This window comes from Gopherus evgoodei, chromosome 3 (genome assembly GCF_007399415.2).
Source record: "Gopherus evgoodei ecotype Sinaloan lineage chromosome 3, rGopEvg1_v1.p, whole genome shotgun sequence".
Classification (NCBI taxonomy): domain Eukaryota; kingdom Metazoa; phylum Chordata; order Testudines; family Testudinidae; genus Gopherus; species Gopherus evgoodei.
Window position 1 is genome coordinate 78,213,762 of NC_044324.1, and position 18,958 is coordinate 78,232,719.

At 39.5% G+C, this 18,958-nt stretch overlaps 1 protein-coding gene across 6 annotated transcripts in view; it reads right to left on the minus strand.

The window, feature by feature from the left end:
- The window catches only part of RNGTT (RNA guanylyltransferase and 5'-phosphatase), a 425,454-nt gene that overhangs the window by 185,011 nt on the left and 221,485 nt on the right, over nucleotides 1-18,958 (minus strand). For 5 of the 6 annotated variants that reach the window (XM_030555911.1, XM_030555913.1, XM_030555914.1 and 2 more), the window contains one exon: nucleotides 9,504-9,572. The exons of the other annotated variant lie outside the window; for it this stretch is intronic. In XM_030555911.1, coding sequence (XP_030411771.1) covers nucleotides 9,504-9,572 — 69 coding nt within the window. The remainder of the gene's footprint in view (nucleotides 1-9,503; nucleotides 9,573-18,958) is intronic. 6 annotated transcript variants of the gene reach the window in all.

Here is an 18,958-nt window from a genome sequence, read left to right on the forward strand (position 1 = left end):
AATGTTTTCCAACTACCAGAGCAGTTTTCAAAAGACATATTGGGCCAAACATTGAAACCACCAATGAGATCATATGAAGTAGTTGAAGTGAACTTGGCACTGTTTAATGACACAAAACATGACCTTTTGAAGCCAGTTCATGCAATGGTAATCATTAGTGATTTGGGCTGAAATTTGTATAATGAAGGATGGTGATAATCTGGTCACTGTAACGGAATTAGTTCAAACAATTAATAGGCAACCAAGTATTCCAGGTTACCAGTGAGATTTTCAAGATTGGAGTGGATGGGTTTAATATAAAAACCACATGTAATGCTACCTGGGAATGAAAATATAACTGTTTATTCCTTTTCTTTCAAGTGATTTTGTTTCTTGTTGGTGCTGCATATAGAGAAAAGTTATGAGGCTGAGAGGATTCAGTGACACTTTGAGAGCTTATTTTAGACAATGAAGCCAGTTTACTATATAAAATGGTGTGGTTATCTTAGAGGAACGGGGGCATGTTTTTTTCTGGGGGGGGGGTAGACGTTTATGCCTCATTCAAACTAAGAGTACACAAAGGTGTCAAATTGGATTCAGTATGAGCCACTGTAAAAATATCAGAGGACTCAAGAGGTGAAACCAGGCATTTGAAAGAATAAAGATACTGATGCAAACCTCTTGTGAGTGCCTCAGTGCAAGAAGAAGTGCATCAGATGCCTTGTAAACCTTCATTATTTGTGGCCAAAAAACTTTCTTTTGGGGAGATTTTAGAATAAAATAATTCTGCTTCTCAAGAAGGGCAAAATAATGGTGCTAGGCAGCTGGTAAATCAGTTTTGAAGAGTCTGCTTCCATGAAGATTAGGTGTTCTCAGACAGACTACAGAGACCCAGTGAAGTTTATGATTTACAAATCCGATAGCAGAAGTAATTTTACTGATGAGTGGGCACAGGTCACAGAACTGATCCTGACATCTAAAGATAAGAAGCTATTTGTGAGACTTCAGTTTGACTAAACAATTAAAAACACAGAATGGCAAACTGCAAATGTTCCACAATGAGGGTACAAAATTATAAATAATTTAGCAGTTACCCTATAGAACAAATTATTCTAAAAATTCAAAAGTTATATGATGGATGTTAAGAAACTACAAACAACATATTAGGCTTTTACCCACAAACTAAAGGGCAAATTCATTCAGGATCTGGGCCACAAACATGTGGAGACATACCTTGTCCAAGAAGCTGTTTGCTGGTCAGTTTCACTCCCTTTAATCAGCACTCAGCTTCAGTCCCTGCTCTGCCACCTATTCCATGCAGAGGGATCAAAGCTGACCAGAGCAAGTTGACCCAGCAGTTTGGTCCTGCATCAGCAGTACTTCAATGTGACAGAAAATGGAGAGGGGAAAGGGAGGCAGGATTACAGAGGAATGACAGGAAAGGAAGGGGAAATTTAAAATAATGGAAAAAACACAAAGATGGGCAATGGAAAAAAAGGAAAAAGAAAGCAAAGGGGGAAGAGAAAGAATTGTAAAGGAACAAAATGGAAAGAAGAGAAAAAAAATTGTATTTTGTGTCACATCGGGCAGCTGTTAGAGGATAACTGGTATGGGAGAAAATGGGCAAGAGTCACTATGAAACCGCCTACAAAAAGTTTTCAATTGTATACTGGTCAAGAACTTCCATTGCTCTCCACACATTATTTGTGAAAATGTACAGTATGTATGTCTGGAGGCTTTACTCATTGACCCTCTGCAGAATCATAGTTATGCATGACTGGAAGGGGGTTCAATTGGTTATCCAGTCCCCTGAACTGAGGCAGAACTAATTATTATCTGCACCATCTGTGAGAGCTGTTTGTCTAAACTGTTCTTAAAAATCACCAGTGACGGAGATTCCACAGCCTCTATAAGTAATTTGTTCCAGTTCTTCACTACCTTACAGTTAAAAAGTTTTTCCTAATGTCTAACCTAAATCTCCCTTGCTGCAATTTAAGCCTATTACTTCTTTTTTCAGTCTTTTCTCATAGGTCATATTTTCTAGACCTTAAAGCACTTAGCATATTACAGGCACTACCAGAAATAAATTATTATAATTAAGAAGATCACTGAATTTGTTGTGAATAATATTTTAAAGGATAGTGTGATCAAATGGATTAATTCATGTATATAAGCAGGATTCAGGCTTGGTATGCCACCCCTTATTTCCTGCTTTGTACATCAGTATCAGGAGTGTAGATTCATAGATTTTAAGGCCAGATGGGACCACTGTGAACATCTAGTCTGACTTCCTGCATAACACAAAAGTCACAGAACTTTCCAGAAATAATTTCTGTTTGAATTAAAGCCTATCTTTTAGAAAAAACATCCTAGCTTGATTTAAAAATTGCCACTTATAGAGAATTCACCACAACCCTTGGTAAGCTTCTCCTGTCACTGAATCTTGCTATACTCTTGTCTGCTAGATCGAGGCATCCATTTCAACATATTAGCTCCCCATGTAGGTACTTACAAATTAGGATCAAGTCACCCCTTAACTTTCTCTTTGTTAAGCTAAACAGATTGAGCTCATTCATTCTATTCCTATAAGGTATGTTTTCCAATCCTTTAATCCTTCTCATGGCTCTTCTCTGAACACTCTCCAATTTATCAGCAACAACATCCTGGGCATAGCTCAGTGCTTTGAGCATTGGCCTGCTAAACCCAGGGTTGTGAGTTCAATCCTTGAGGGGGCCACTTAGGGATCTGGGGCAAAATCAGTACTTGGTCCTGCCAGTGAAGGCAGGGGGCTGGACTCAATGACCTTTTGGGTCCCTTCCAGCTCTATGAGAGCACTTCTCTACACTTATAGCCTGCAGGGATCCAAGGTGACTGGCTCTGCAGCTGTGCAGGGAACCCTCTGACCTCTCCTGCTCCTTAATTCCCACGACAGCAAGACTGTGGCGGGCTCTGACACTTGACCCATGAAAGCACAAGGTCCTGGGAAAGCAGGAAGGGCAGGGCGGGCGCTGGATTTGCACTGACTGACTGTTACTCATGGATATTCTGTTTGTCGATTTCAATGTGTCAGCTGAAACTGACGTTTACCAACATCTGTCGATTTAAAATCATATCCTGCCAAGCCTAACAATGCAGAAGTAAAATAACCTCTCTATTCCTGATCAAGATTCCCCTTTTTACATATCCAAGGATCACATTTTGGCCACAAGATTGCACTGAGAGCTCAATTCCCAGGATAGGCTCCCCCATTGTGTAAGGATGGCCAACTTTCTTTGTTTCTCAGTGTATATACTACATTTGGCTATATTAAACATGCATAGTGTTTGCTAGTGCCCAGCTTACCAAGTGATTCACATCACTCTGTATTAGTTACCCATACCTCTTCATTATTTGCCACTCCTAATTTTTTTGGCATCTGCAAACTTTATCAGTGATGACCCAGCCCTAGGTGTTTGGCTTTGGGACAGCTTGGAGGGCTTCCCCAGAGCTGGGACACCATTCCCTTTCATAGAGAATTTCAAATGTTTTGGTTTCCATTCTGAATCAGAATTAAACCAATTTTTTAAATATCAAACTCCTTCACAAAACAGAATACTTCTCCACCCACCTCTATTCTCAACATCAGCGTTTCCTGAAGCTAGTAGTAGTATCTACACATGCATGAGACTACCTCCTTAGTATTTAATAAAGAACACAGAGCACAAGAACAAATGCTTTAAACAGAAAAAACTCTTCCCCAAATTAACAAAAATTCAACACTGCAACTTTGGCAAAAAAGAATTATCCCAGAATGAATCCCAGAATTATTCCAGGAGCTAGTAAAACAGGGAAGTTTGAAAGGGAGATCCCCTGATGAAGGAGTGAGCACTAATTCTTGAAGTGAGCCGCGAGCTTGTTTGTCTCCTCCCCCGCCATACACCTCTCCCCCTGTGGCTTACTTAAAGTTTACAATGTGATCTGTTAGGGTTTGTGTGTTTGGGGACAAGGTGGGAGTGGGGGCCAGAGGCCTGTTAGCTGCTAGCTGAGTCGGCACTAGCAAAGCTCCAGCCTCTTGTTGTTTGATGACCTTCGTGGTCATTCTTCCTGTGTGATAATGAGGTGGGAGGTAGGGCTTACCTAAGAGAGAAGGGCTTAAAAGTCAGACACTAAGCAACCAGGGACAGCAAACAGAGGAGTTTGAGAGAGACAGAATATAATCGACATGGTTCAGTATGGCTTCATCGCTAACGCTAGCACTGCTCCTGGCTACTCCACCTGCACCAGTGTCCAGACAGAGAACCTAACCACAGATGCCTCTACTCAGGTCCTGGTGTGGATTTGAAGAGACTGTGGCCTCTGGTTCCCCATTACAGAAAGCCAGGCTTTGAAGACAATCCAATGTGAAGGGTGCCTACTCGTGGAATCTCTCAGGAAGCAGGTGGGAGAGCTAGAGAAGTGGGTGCCTATAGAGGAAAGCAGTAGCACCACCTGGGGGTGAGGGGCACAGCTCCTTCACAGGGAGGAAGCTGGCTGGTTGTTATTTCTGGCAGCACATAGTGCTCCTCCCCTGTTCCCAACCCACCTTCAGTAAAATTTTAAAATGGTACACTATGCTAGCAATGAGGGATGAGGAATCTCCCCCTACAGGTGGAGGAGAGAAGACATGAATCCTCCAAGGCTGGGAGGTTCAGGGCCATCACTCCCAAGAGAAAAAGAAGTGCGGTCGTGGTCAGTGACTCCTTCCAAAGGGGCTGCAAGCATCGCTCTGCTGGCCTGACCTGGCATCTGGAGAGGATGAGGCTCATCTGGCCTTCTGACTACTACCCCATGTTGCTCATCCATTTGGGTATGGCCCTGAGCAGCTCAGAAGTGACTACATAGCTCTGATAGTGAGGGGGAAGGAATTGAGGGTGCAGGTAGTGTTCTCATCAATCCTGGTGAAAGGTAAGGGCCCAGCAGAGACAGACACAACCTAGAGGTGAATGCATGACTGCACTGATGGTGTCACTAAGATGACTTTGGCTTCCCTCAATGGGAATGCTGTTCCGAGAAGGACTGCTGAGCAGAGATGGGTTCCCCCTATCAAGGAAGTGGAAGAGTATCTTTGGTACCGACTGGCAACTTAATGAGGCAGACTTTAAAACTAGGTTCAACGAGGGCAGGAGACAAAAGCCCACAGGTAAGTCAAAACATGGAGACCTGGATGAAGGGTTGGAATCGGTGAGGGGGGAACAGCAGCAATCACAGCAAATAATCAACCATTCAGTTTGTAAGCACCTAACAGAAAATGAAGTGATAACAGTCAACATGGATTTGTCCAGAACAAATCATGTCAAACCAACCTAATATCCTTCTTTGACAAGAAAGGAGGAAGCAGTAGATGTGATACAGCTCAACTTTAGTAAAGCTTTTGATACTGTCTCACATGCCCTTCTCACAAACACACAACAGAAACACAGTCTAGATTAACCTAACATATGGTGGGTGCACAACTGGTTGGAAAACCATACTCGGAAACTAGTGATCAGTGGTTCACAATCAAGCTGGAAGGGCATATGGAATGGGGTCCCACCGGGATCTGCCCTGGATCCAGTTCTGTTCAATATCTCATCAATGATTTAGATAATGGCATAGAGAGCACACTTACGAAGTTTGCAGATGATACCAAGCTGCAAGCACTTGGGAGGACAGCATTAGAATGCAAAATTATCTTGACAAACTGGAGAAATGGACTGAAATAAACAGGATGAAATTCAGTAAGGATAAATGCAAAGTTCTACACTTAGGAAGTAATAATCAATTCCACAAATGCAAAATGAGAATTACTGCCTAGGAAGGAGTACTGTAGAAAAGATCTCAAAGTTATAGTGGATCATAAACTAAATGAGAGTTAACAATGTAATACTGTAACAAATAAAAGCAAACTTCATTTTTTTTTCTGGGATGTATTACCAGGCGTGTTGTAAGCAAGATATGAAAGTAATTCTTCCACACTACTCAGCATTGATAAGGCCTCAGCTGGAATACTGTGACCAGCTCTGGGCATCACATTTCAGGAAAGATTTGGATAAACTGGAGAAAGTCCAGTGGAGAGCAAGAAAAATGATTAAAGGTCTAGAAAACATGGACTATGAGGGAAGACTGAAAAAACTGAGTTTGTTTAGTCTGGAGAAGAGAAGACTGACCAGGGACATCATAACAGTCTTCAAGATCTAGAAGGTTGCTATAAAGAGGAGGGAGATAAATTCTTGCCTTGTCCTCATGGTTAAGTAGAACAAACAATTAGCTTAATTTAAATAGCAGCAAGGGAGGCTTAGGTTGGACATTAGGAAAAAACTGCTAACTTTAAGGGGAGTTACGCACTGGAACAAATTGCCTAGGGAGGTTGTGGAATCTCCATCACTGGGGGGTTTTTAAGAACAGGTTAGACAAACAGCTGTTAGGGATGGTCTAGAAATACTTAGTCCTGTCTCAGTGCAGGGGACTGGAATAGATGACCTATCAAGGTCCCTTCCAGTCCTACATTTCTGATTCTATAACTAGACAGGGATTTAGCACAATAAGACCCAGGGTGCAAGTGTAATCTAAAAAATATTACAGCAGAATACAGAGTTTTATATAATTTTATTAAATTTGTTGAAAATACCTCTTCTAATCCCTCCATCTATCCAGGGGCTCCACCTCTTTCTGGCTTTCTTTGCCCTCACTCTGACATTCTCTCCAAACCTATTCCATCTCCTGTTCTCTTTCCCCCACAATAATTATAATCTGGGCTTCCCCATTCTTCCAAAGCTATTCCTTAACTCCGCCTGCTTCTTCAACTACCTCCCCATCTCTCTGCTCCCCTTCATCTCCAAACTCATTGAATATCACATTTACAAACTGCAGGTTCCTCTTTTCCAACTACACCTTGGATCCTCTCCAATATGGCTTCCAGCATCTTCAATTGATTGAAACTACTCTCATTAAGGTTTCTAATGATCTCTCTCTGACTAAATCTCAGGGCCTCTCCTCCATCTACCAAGATGTCTGCCTTTTCCGCCACCATTCACTGTCTATCTTAGACTGAAAATAGCAAGGACTGTATCTTCCTCTGTATTTGGAAAACATCTAAAACATTGTTGGTGCTACTGCAAACTTAGGAATAAAAAGATAAGAAAATTCAAGTTAATATTCTCAGGGTATCTTCACTGCACTCTGTTACTTTTAAACATTGCTGCTATGCAATAAAGTCTCCCACTGTTCTAAAACATCTGTAATACATAAGAACAGAGGATTAGCAACCTCAAATAACAATTCCAGAGCTTTCAGTTTAAGTAAGCCTATTTTATTTTTGTTGTCTAATATTCCTACATTCCTTTTGAAAGAATACTTTGGTTCATCCTTTAAATTATCTCAACTCAAGCTACAAAATACACAGAGAAAATTACACATTGCTCAATCTAAAAATAAGCAATTAACAATAGTTGAACAAAACTAAGTTTAATAAATATGAAACAATATATACTGAAATGTGGTCAATAATTGTGCTATGAAAGTCTCACCAATATTTTAAAATAAAAAGTAATTAAGAGCATTTTATACATCCCATGAAGCTTTTATTCAGTTACAAACTTCCTTATATGCGAAACCAGAAAGCACAAATTCTAAAAATGTACCAATGTTTTAGGAACTTATTTCCTGCAACAAAATGAAAGACTAGGGATACTCTCCTAGATAATTCTACTACCAGTAGAAAAGGCTAAGATAAATAAAGTTATGTAACGTGAGTTACATGAATTCTTCAATGCAATACAAAGTGTTTGGAACCTTTTTTTCCCCATTAGTTTACATTTTAATAATATTCTGTGGTGTTATCAAGTTCATATTCTGTTTTGTTTGTTTTTTTAAACTTACAACTCTGCCACAGAGAAACAAAAAAGGCCAAGGGTATGGCTACATTTGGAATTTCAAAGCGCTGCTGCAATGTAGTCAGAGCGGCAGCGCTGGGAGAGAGCTCTCCCAGCACTGCACGTAAACCACATCCCTTATGGCTGTAGCGTGCAGCGCTGGGAACCCCGCTCCCAGCGCTGCCGCCCTGATTACACTGACGCTTTACAGCGCTGTATATTGCAGTGCTCAGGGGGGTGTTGTTTCACACCCCTGAGCGCGAAAGTTGCAGCGCTGTAAAGTGTGAGTGTAGCCATGGCCCAAGTCAGTCACTTGTTTGTGTTTAGCTGCTGCAGAACCAGCAGAGAAGAGCATAGGTTAGTTCTATTCCTAGAGCTGGGCTGACATCACCAACACTAATGCTTACAAGTAAGGAAGTAAGATAAAGAGAGCTCTTTGCATTGTGGGTGGGTGGAAAGATACTGTTTACTAAAATAGAAAGAGATCATATCAGGAAATTATGTTATTTAATTGCTTTCAAAAGACATTTATTTTAATAGTTAAGAAAGCACACTAGCATTTCAGCAAACCATTTCTATGAACTTGCATTGTATACCATTACTTCGCTTTTCCTCATCTCTTCCAGTCTGAGCACTAGCCGTTTGTATTGTTTTGCTTGTTGTTAAGGACAGTTAACTGACAGATCCATCTGTATTTCTCTCAGGAAGCTTTTTGATACACCCAATCTTTACTCTCAGTTCTTAGAAAGGATTCACACATATATCATATTATGCAAGTTATTTAAAAAGTCAATTTTCAGGGTTAGAATAGAGCTCACGAGGTCATCTAGTCCAACACTCGGCTCAAAGCGGGACCAATCCCCAACTAAATCAGTGTAGCAACACTTGAAATTTCCCTGAGGAAGCCAACGACATTGAGTACTCAGCCTTTGTTCCTAAGTAACTGATACAGAAAGATCTCACTTATTTTGGACTGATACAGAAAGATCTCACACTTTATGGCCTAGTTTGCACAAGTGACAAATAGTAGCAGCTGTGTAAAGTCCCTGAACACCAGCTTGTACTTAATCTGGTCTATTATCACTGTGGTTCCAGTGCTTGGTCACAGACTAATGCTTCAACAACCACAGGCTCCATAAAAACAGGAACAGAATGAGGGGGAACTGCTTACTTATTTATTATTTTGGTCTTTCTACCAAACACACAGAAATGGCACATAGTAATCTCCTCCTCTGACTAAATTCCTGTTAATGGTTCCAAAGACACACAGAACACAGCATACAGACTCCAATCAGTTCTGTAATGGCAATTTTATTAAGAACCAGGAGAAACAGAAATAACAATGCATCTATGGCAGTGCCTAATTTGTAATGAAAGAGGTGTAAGGGCTCAAGAAATTTTTTTTTTCACTTTCTTAAACGACACAGTAAGCCCAGAGGTGCCAGGGCTATGAACTACCAATCCTAGAGATGCTGGGGATCAGCCCCAGAAAGCCCTGATAAATTAAGCACTGATCGACAGTAATCCTACCAAAGCAAAGACTTCCTGATGGTGAAAAAATTTTCATTAGCACAAGTGAAGGAATATAACTGGAAGTTTTCAATCTTATATTTTAAATGTATTAAGATAATAACGTTAAGTTCCATTGCAACTTACGCCTGTAGGCTGAAAAATCAGTCCATCCACTTCATGACTGACTTCCCTGGCAAAACTTCCTTCAAGAAGCTGTAAAATAAAAAAAACAAAACAAAAATAGTATTTCCAATATAAAGGAGAGTGTTTAATTTGCAAGATTCCACATTGATACAAGTTCCATAGTATTTCAGTAACCTCTTTTTTAAATAAATATAATATCATTTAAAGCGTGGATTCAGAATCTGGGCAACATGAAAAATACAAAGAAAAAACAGATCTGGTGGAATTAAATTAACATATTTACAAATAATACTCAGAAAAAAGTAGCAGGGATACCTCAAGATACAGTACCAATTTGAGAGAAACATTAGGGTTAGAAAAATGATGTTTGGAAAACCTGATGATTCTATACACTTCAGAAAATTACTGGTAACACAAAGGCTGTTCAAGGATGGGACAAGATACCGTATATACTTGATCATAAGCCAGTTCCTTTATAAGCCGACCCCCGCCCAAGATGGATAAGTAAAAATGGAAATTTTTTCTAATTCGTTCATAAGCCGACTCTATAATTCAGGGGACAGCAAACATTGGCTTCTGGGCCATCAGGATAAGCTGCTGGTGAGCCAAAATGGTTTGTTTACCTCAAGCATCCACAGGTGCAGAGGTAAACCTAAGTAAACAAAGTGTCCTGGTGCGCCAGCTGCTTACCCTGATGGGCCAGGACAGCAACTGGTGGGGAAATTTTTTGGTGAGGAGAAGCTGGGAGTCAGCGGAGTAACCCCATGACCACCCCGCACATGACCCCACCACTAGCCCAGGACCCCCCCCCCATTCCATCCCTTCCCATCTTATCTGGGGAGGGCCAGAGGAGGATGTCTCTGACCTGGCTTGATCTTCTATGGTAGACCGGGCGGCGTGGCCGCAGCCTGCTCCGGTGGGCCAGACCAGGCAGCATGGCCGCAGCACGTTCTAGTGGGCTGGGCCAGGTGGCACGGCTGCAGAGTGCTCCGGCGGCGTGGCCACAGCCTGCTCTAGGGGGCGGGGCAGAGCGGCATGGCTGCAACCTGCCAGCCCCAGAGCTGCAGCTGCTTCAGAGACTTGGGGGAGAGCAGTGTGGCCAGAAGTGGCGAGACTCTGGCCCCGCCTCTTCCCTTTTGGCTCTGCTGCCTCTCCTTGCTCCCTCTGTTGGGAGGAGGGGCTGTGTCCCACCTCTCCCTCTCTATACACATTTATAAGCCGACCCCCTTCTCTGGTGCGTCTCTTTTTTACTAAAAAAATTCAGCTTCTGAACGAGTATATATGGTAGGTTTCTACCAAAATGCAATTAATAAAGTTGCTATTTTAAACATATGAAATACTACATTTTTTAAGACTATATTATATTTGAAACTAAAAGAACATTTCCAGTGATTATAGACAAAGTTTTTGTAAAGCAGAATCCTTAACATGCATAGCCCAGTAAAAACGATTGCACTAATTAAAGTCACCGTCTGAATTCATGTGCTGTTATATATCATGCAGATTCTGACTTCTGTTGAGGTGAACATCAAGATTTATCTACTTGAGAGAAATATTTACCAAACCAACCAAAGGGGTCAGTATTTATGTTAAGTGACCACATATCTCAATGTGTAACTAAATATGAAGTCTCTGGGAACAATGATTTCATGGAAGCTGTGAGTGACCAGAAATTGTGAAAATCATGCAGGTTATATAGGTACCTAATATAATTTATAATATTGGCTTCTCTACAATCATCTAAAGTTATGGGCTTCCTTGGCAATGTTTGAAAAATCAATTAACAGATCAGTCAATTACCTCAAGATCAAATAAAAGAGCAAAAACAGATATATAAAACAGCAAAATGTAACTAGCTTTAGAAAATTTTGAAAATTTTGGCCCAGTAGTGCCTCTCTCAGAATGATGTCATTTAAATGACAAGGACTACTCAGTAACTAGGCTACTACTGAAGGTGAATTAGTGTATCAGAATCCAGCCTTGAGTACGGAATTAATTTAAAAAGCATGAAAAGGTACCAAAGATTTGTGTCTAACTGTAGATATAATGCTACACAGCAGTGCAGCTCAACACACCATAAATAATCCTGTGGCACCTTATAGACTAACAGACGTTTTGGAGCATGAGCTTTCGTGGGTGAATACCCACTTCCTCAGATGCATGTAATGGAAATAATATCCTGGATATTACCTGGATTCACCCACGAAAGCTCATGCTCCAAAACGTCTGTTAGTCTATAAGGTGCCACAGGATTCTTTGCAGATCCAGACTAACACGGCTACCCTCTGATACATAAATAATCAAAATGCTAGTGTCCCACCTGACAAAAAGAATTACTTCAATTTGTGGCTGATAACTGCATGTGATAATTACATGTGATAATTTACTCTTTTTTTTGGCCAGACATACAAATTTTATTTTAAACACAAATATGGTATTTGAAACATTTATGTTGCTTCTATAAAGAACAAAATATGAGAAGCATCGTTCATTATTGCTTTTGTTTTTCAGTTTTTAGAAATAATTTTATTTAAAACATTTTAAAACAGTTCTCAGATGTGATAAAAAGACTTAATTTTTCGTATAGTACTGGATGCTGAGTTGAAAATGATCAATAGAGTTGTTAATTTTCAGTAATGTACCATCCACATTTAGAATATGAAGTCCTAGCACATACTCAGATAATCGTATAGTTCAAGTGTCTGAAATTTGCAAATGAAACTCATGACCAGCAGCTATCAAAATGATTGAGATTTTTTTTAATCTTCAGAGCCTGATTATCACATGAAAACCCCAGTATTTAGGGAAAAAACAACATATTAAAAATCTGGAATATTTACTAGATATTTGTTTAAAATTAAAAATAATCGTTCATGCATTTCAAAGTAAAATGTAGTGCGTCACTGCAAATCTTTGCTCTAGCTGACCAATGTAATACATTGGAGATCATGTTAAAAAAAAACCTTGCTGAAGTATTTTTCTGCACTTCTGACTCTTCGAGGTTATGCATGAAATATTTAATTGGGATTGTTTTTTTCTGTTGCCGTCTGCTCCGGATCTGATCTTTGTATAAATTCAATTTAAAAAAAAAAAAGTTAGGATAACAAAAGCGTTACAACTGAGTTTAAAAAAATAGCAAAATCAGAAAACCCAAATTTTATCATATTAAGAAAGTGTTTAATGCTTTCTTTTATTCAAATAATTTGAAAAAGCACTGCTTCTCTAAAATTAACAATGATACCAGACACCTCTGTGTTCTCGGGGAACCAGGGTGCAGTATCCAGCCTGACTCATGAAATGCTCCCCCCCCCCCCCGCCCACCCTTCAGCCTCTGCTTAAACCAAAACCCATCAGAGAAAAGAACTTGCAGAGAGCAGTGAAGGGCGTTGGGAGACACACCTAGACCCCTCCTTATAAGGGTGACAAGATTAAGACATCTCCATTAGCATACAGAATGGAGAGCAGAGATGACTCCCCCAGCCTCATCTGCATGAAAGATGGGACAGGAAGACATCTCAATTTGCATACAGAATGGAGAACCAAGAACCACACTGAATTCTGGGACTAGAAAAAGCAGGGAAGTACTGCATCATGGGAATCTCTGCTCCAGATGCTAATGAACATAGGCCTGCACACACCCAGCTCAGCAATTATCAGACCAATTCTAGTAATGAATCCTTAATTGATATCCAAATAGTAAAGCCGCCTAGTTGCATTGTGAGCTCCCTGGAAGAAAACACAACCCATAGCCAAGAGTTTTCAGCAACTTTTGTCTAGTCTAATGAAAACCCTTGAGTTATCAGCCTCACCTATAAACAAATCTATTGTTCTCCCCTGAACAATTGTATTTTCTCTACAAAAATCCCTACTCACCCTCCAGTCAGGATTCTGATGCTCAGATCCAAACTCTGCATCAGTTCCACTGGGACTCCCTACTCTCCTGACTGATTGTGCTGGGGACTCTGCCTGCCTCCTGCCCTCAGCACCCTCCGCTACCAGCTTCAGGGAGTGGTGAGATCCCCTTCCTCTCTCTTTCTCTTTTCATTTTTCCTTTCTACCTTAGGTATTAACCTTTAATAATGTATGTTATGTTGGTTTAGCCCTCCTCATGTAGTTATCACCTGTATTCAATAAATAACTTGTATGGTTAAGCTGGTTGCTTCTCTCTCTCTGGCTGAACCTTACTCTTTTGTGTTTTTAGCTCCCCCCATTCACTCTGCAGCAATGCTTATTTTACCTAAGCTAAAGATCCCTGCAGTGCCCAGAATACTGTGGGGTTTGCTCATCAATTGCCAGTACAATTGTGTTGTGAAGGTGGGGATAGGGATATGCTGAATCTGGGACACATAAGGGTAACAGCTTGAAAGTGCTGCTTGACCCAGACCCCGGAGCCCAGGGGCATATAAGGAGAGTCAGCTTGAAAGTGCTGCTTCGTCCAGCCCAGTGAGTCCAGGGACACATAAGGGGTCAGACTGACAGTGCTGATTGAACCGGTCCACTCAGACTTGCTCTGTTAGTGTATGTGTGCGTGGGTGTGTGCTCATCTGGTTTTGGAGCTGGAGAATCCCAGCCCTAGGGAACCTAGGCCCTGCAGGATAGCTCCATTGGGAGGGGACTTGCAGAAAGGGAGAAGTAGAGCTCCATATGAACACACAAGTGACATAAGCAGTACATTGATAGAATTACAGAATCCCCTTCCCCAGAAAAGTAACCCGAATAAATAAGCCTATCCCAAAATAATGGGCAAATCTGGTAACACCAATCCCGTTGGATTAGCTCCCTTAGATCCTTAGCTGCCCAATTTGATCAGGAAGAAACTCTCATAGACTTGAACTTAGACTCTCCTCAACTTTTGAGGCATCTAAAGTTGCACTTTCCATGTACCTCAGTCAGGTACATATACTGCACCCTATTCACATGTTCAAATGTCAGTCCCTTTCTGGACAGAACTGTTAGAGGTCTGCCTTGGGACCATCAGGAGTTTGCTGAGCACAAAAATTGGCAGGGGCTACAGGAGCACACATAGTACTGGAAACTACTTATTTTCTAAAAATGGATTAGATTTCAAGTATCCCTTTACTTTCTTTCATTTGACACCGCTGTGTATATACTTAATTACACTTCTCAGTATACTACACCCAATGATCTCCACACTCCTGCATTAAGCCCTACTGACTAACCCCACATGATGATAAGAGTACTTAGAATGGCCCTCTCTTAAGAGAAGCTTTTCTTATGTGCAAAGATAAATAGCTTGTCTTTCTGACATCTTCTCATGGATGTCCAGCCATCAGCTTCAACACCACATGGGCAAAACAGAGCTCTTGATCTTTCCTCAATCTCTCAGTCACCATGGACATCACTATCCCCATATCAGTCAGGCCCATAACCTGGCCCTTAGTTTTTCAGCTCTTTTTCTAGATCACCCTATCCAGGCCATACCAAGATCTGGACTTTCCTCTTTATCTATATAGTTAAAATAGTCACCCAGGTCTTCATCATCTCAAGTCTCAAATTACTGCAACCGTCTCCTCTCTTTCCTTGACAAATCCCACCTTGCCCATTTATACCCATTCAAAATGCTGCTACAGAGATAATTTCCTAACTCATCACTTCAACCATATCATCCCTCTCTTTGCATCTGTCAACTGTCTCCCCCTCCTCCACCACATCAAACAACTTGTCCTCAACTTCGAAGGCCCTTCATGGCCTATCCCCACCCTGCCTATCATGTGCTATCAAGATATCTGCTCCTGCCTCTGCTCTGCAAATGACGCTAGACTTCATCACCCAATATCAAATTTAAAAACTAGCACCTTTACGTCTTCTGTCATGCCATCCCTTATGCATGAGAGGAGGTCCCTGTAAACATCCACAATGTGACCTCATCGTCCTCCTTCAAATCCATCCTTAAAACTTTCCTTTGTCTTGATGCCCACGCCTCACTTTATATAGAGTATAAAGACCACCCGAATCCCTACTTGGCGCTTTACTTTCAAAATGGGGAATCTAAACTTCCTTGGTTTTGCTGAATGAGATCATGGGGCTTTCATGAATGTGTATTGTGAAATCTCTACCTTAACTGAAGGGGCAAGGATGTTGAATCTTCAATAAAGATTTGCTCTCTCTCAAGTGTTCATTAGGCACTGAATTTAAATAGGGGTCAAAAACCAGGAACAAATCTGTTAACAATTGATGACAATCCCTCATTACTCTCATGATGTCGTAATTTCTCAAATTTTACAGTTGTCAGACTTCTTAAGTATAATATTCCCAATATAAAAGACAAGCAGAGAGAGAGAGAGAGAGATCTGTGAGACCATTAATACCACATCAAGAAGCAAAAAAGGATTTCCCCCCTCCCTTGCAAATGTCACAGAAATAACTTCTCCCCTTCTTACTATACCTGTTAGTTTTTCTGTCACTTGGTCAATCCGTAGAGACCTATAAATAATGGACACTTGTCCTGCGAGTTGTGGAAGCAGCTGACTGGTTAGGGAATTATTTAATCTTTTAGTCCAATACGAGAAGCTAAATTGTGAAGCAAAAGGAGCAACAGGCCAGTTTTCTTGCCTATTATTACCCTGATAGAAAATGCCTTACAGTTTATTCTGATTAACCAAACCATAGAAAAAGGATAAAGGTTTATTAAGTAAAGTAGAGTTAGTGGGGCAGGATTACAAGGGTTTTGCCATGAGACTATTATGTTATGCTGTGTGTGCTTGTATATTGCAGAATATGAAAAATGTCTCAATTTGCTTCTATGTTTTAAGAAGATTCTCAAAGATTTGGCATGAACAAAAAAGTGCTGCTTGAACTATGAGTAAACTTCTATTAAATACTTTTCACTATCAAAATTTTAATATTGTTTTTAGTTGTACAAACTTCTAATTGTATATATGCAAGATTCATCTTTAAATAAGCCTATCTTCCTGTTTAATTTACCAAACATGTTAACATTTCTAATGAACTTGAACAGTATAATCTATTTAATCGGCACCATGATAAATGGCACACCTGCTTAACTGGGATGACTGCCAGGGAACAAATAAAATGCAATGCATTTCAATGATGCTTTGTACAAAAAAGATAAATGATGCACACAACCCAGTTTTGCTGGTACGCTCTTCTTAGTAGTTTACTGGTATGAATTTTCACCTATGAAGTCCTTGACTTACTTCAGGTAGTTTCCTGCTCTATACTGAACACTAAAAGAGGACATATTTCCTCCATATAGTTTACTATTTTAATCAATTTTCTATTATTCTTATTTTAAAAAGCAATTCATGAATGAAAATAATTGTTCGAGCTAATATGCAAATCCTGGCTTTTCATTTGCTGAAAACAACTGTTTAAAATGTGTGACTCGTGCAGACTTGGCAGAATTTGATTTTAATTTTTTATATAATCTCAAGGGATCAATGTTTTTTAAGTATTTTTTTCTATTTATTGATTTATATTTTTATTCACTGTTGCAGGGAATTATGGGAGGGATCAGACAATTATTTAATGATAGACAATGAGATTCAAATTGTGAAAGCTTTATAAACTGTTAGAACACAAATTTTCAACATCACGTAAAAAATATACAAAGTAAATATCCTTAAACCAACAAATTAGACCTCTTTTTTTATTCATTGACTAGTCCATTTGTAACAACACTAATTCAAATGGTTAAATCACTGCACTTGCCCAAAAAGTTTTATTTTGCCTATCTGTAAATTTTGATGATCAATGGAAATATTTTTTCATCAGTTTGTGTGTGCACAGTAAAATTGATGTTTAGCAACAAAAATAAATCCTTCCAAGCATAGTCATGTGACAAGAAGACTTCTGTTTAATAAAAGATTTCTCTTAAAAAATATTGTTAGCTGGAGCAATTTATTATTTTATTTATTATATGTAATCAGTTTGCAAATGTAAATGTTATGGCCTGATTTTGATTAAACTCTTTCAGCCAGTGGGACAGTGTTTCCTGAATAGCAAGAAGGTGAATGATCAGCATCCTGGGCCCCTATTTCGTCTTTGGAATTAAAAAAAACAACACACCTGTTTGACAATGACAGCCAGGGAGAGATGCACACATCCTCTTTATTCTCCTAGAGGATGTTTTGGTGTCTAAAGCATTCCAATCGACACAATTTCTAATCAATGGTTTGGTAGCTCTGAGGCAAGGCACCCAACTCTTACGGATTTTCAGAGGTAGTTTCATATGAGAGAGATATACAGGTGTTTGAAACTTCCAGTCCATGCTCAGACAAATTCCTCTCCTGTCTCTTCCTTGCACACTTTAAAAATATATTATAAAACTGTAGATTTCTACAAGAAAACTGCTGTACTAAGTAGTGATTTTCTATAAAATAATTAACTGAAGCACCATAACCAAGATTTTGAGTGATGTGTTAAACTGCATTATGTAACACTCTCTCTTAACTACTTAGCTATTTTGCTTAAAGTTCTGATGCAAAGCATCAGAAAATAATTGTTTTCCAGCAAATACCAATGATAGCTATGTATTAAACTCAAAGAGTTTATCATATGGAAAATTTCATTTTGCATTTCATTATATGAGACAAATATGCATCTGTGATTTTCCCAATCAATTTCAAAACTACTGTAGGCTAACTTAATTCAGTTTAAACCCAAACTCTCATTAATTCTTCATGTACCAACCCTTAGTATACCAAAGCCAAGTTCAAATTGCTCATCTATTTTTTTCTTCATAATGAAACTTGTGGAGGAAAGGACTGTTTGTTCAAAAGTATTAGAGATAAAGCTATTACCTCACCTACACCTTGTCTCATGCAAATAAGTAACATTTTCATTAACTGTATCAGTTGCATATTGTTTGTGAGGCCTTAGGCTGTGAGAACATTATAAATGTTAACTGTATGCAATCAAAAACAATACACATTAATGAAAACATTTCAGAAATTATCAGATTCTATGATGATGGGCACCCTAGAAATATCTTAGACAGACTAGATTCCCAGGTTAAAAAAAAACTGCCGTAACTCTGAATTTCCTGGGTATCTAGTGTTTGGTTGGGGGATAATTACAACATCCTTGTAATATTTTGACCCTTAATTTATTAATACAAAGTCTCAACCTTAACTTCATCTTAACAGTTTGTTGGCTGGGAATTTTTGACTTTTACAAAAATATTAAATTTCATTCATAAAAACTTATTAATAAAACTGAAGAGAATGCTATTGAACAATATTTCTAATTATCTGAAGTCATGTAGCATCAACTTTAAATCATTTTTTAATCTTAACTTTTAATAGCTGTTTGCCAGTACACAGTGCTTAATTTGTGCCAGGGCTTTCCAGGGCTGAGCCCTGGCATGTCTAGGTTTAGCAATTCAGAACCCCAGCACCTCTGGGCTTAATGCACCATTTATGAAAGTAAAAAAATTGTTCAAGCTCCAGTAGCTCTTTCGTTACAAATTAAGC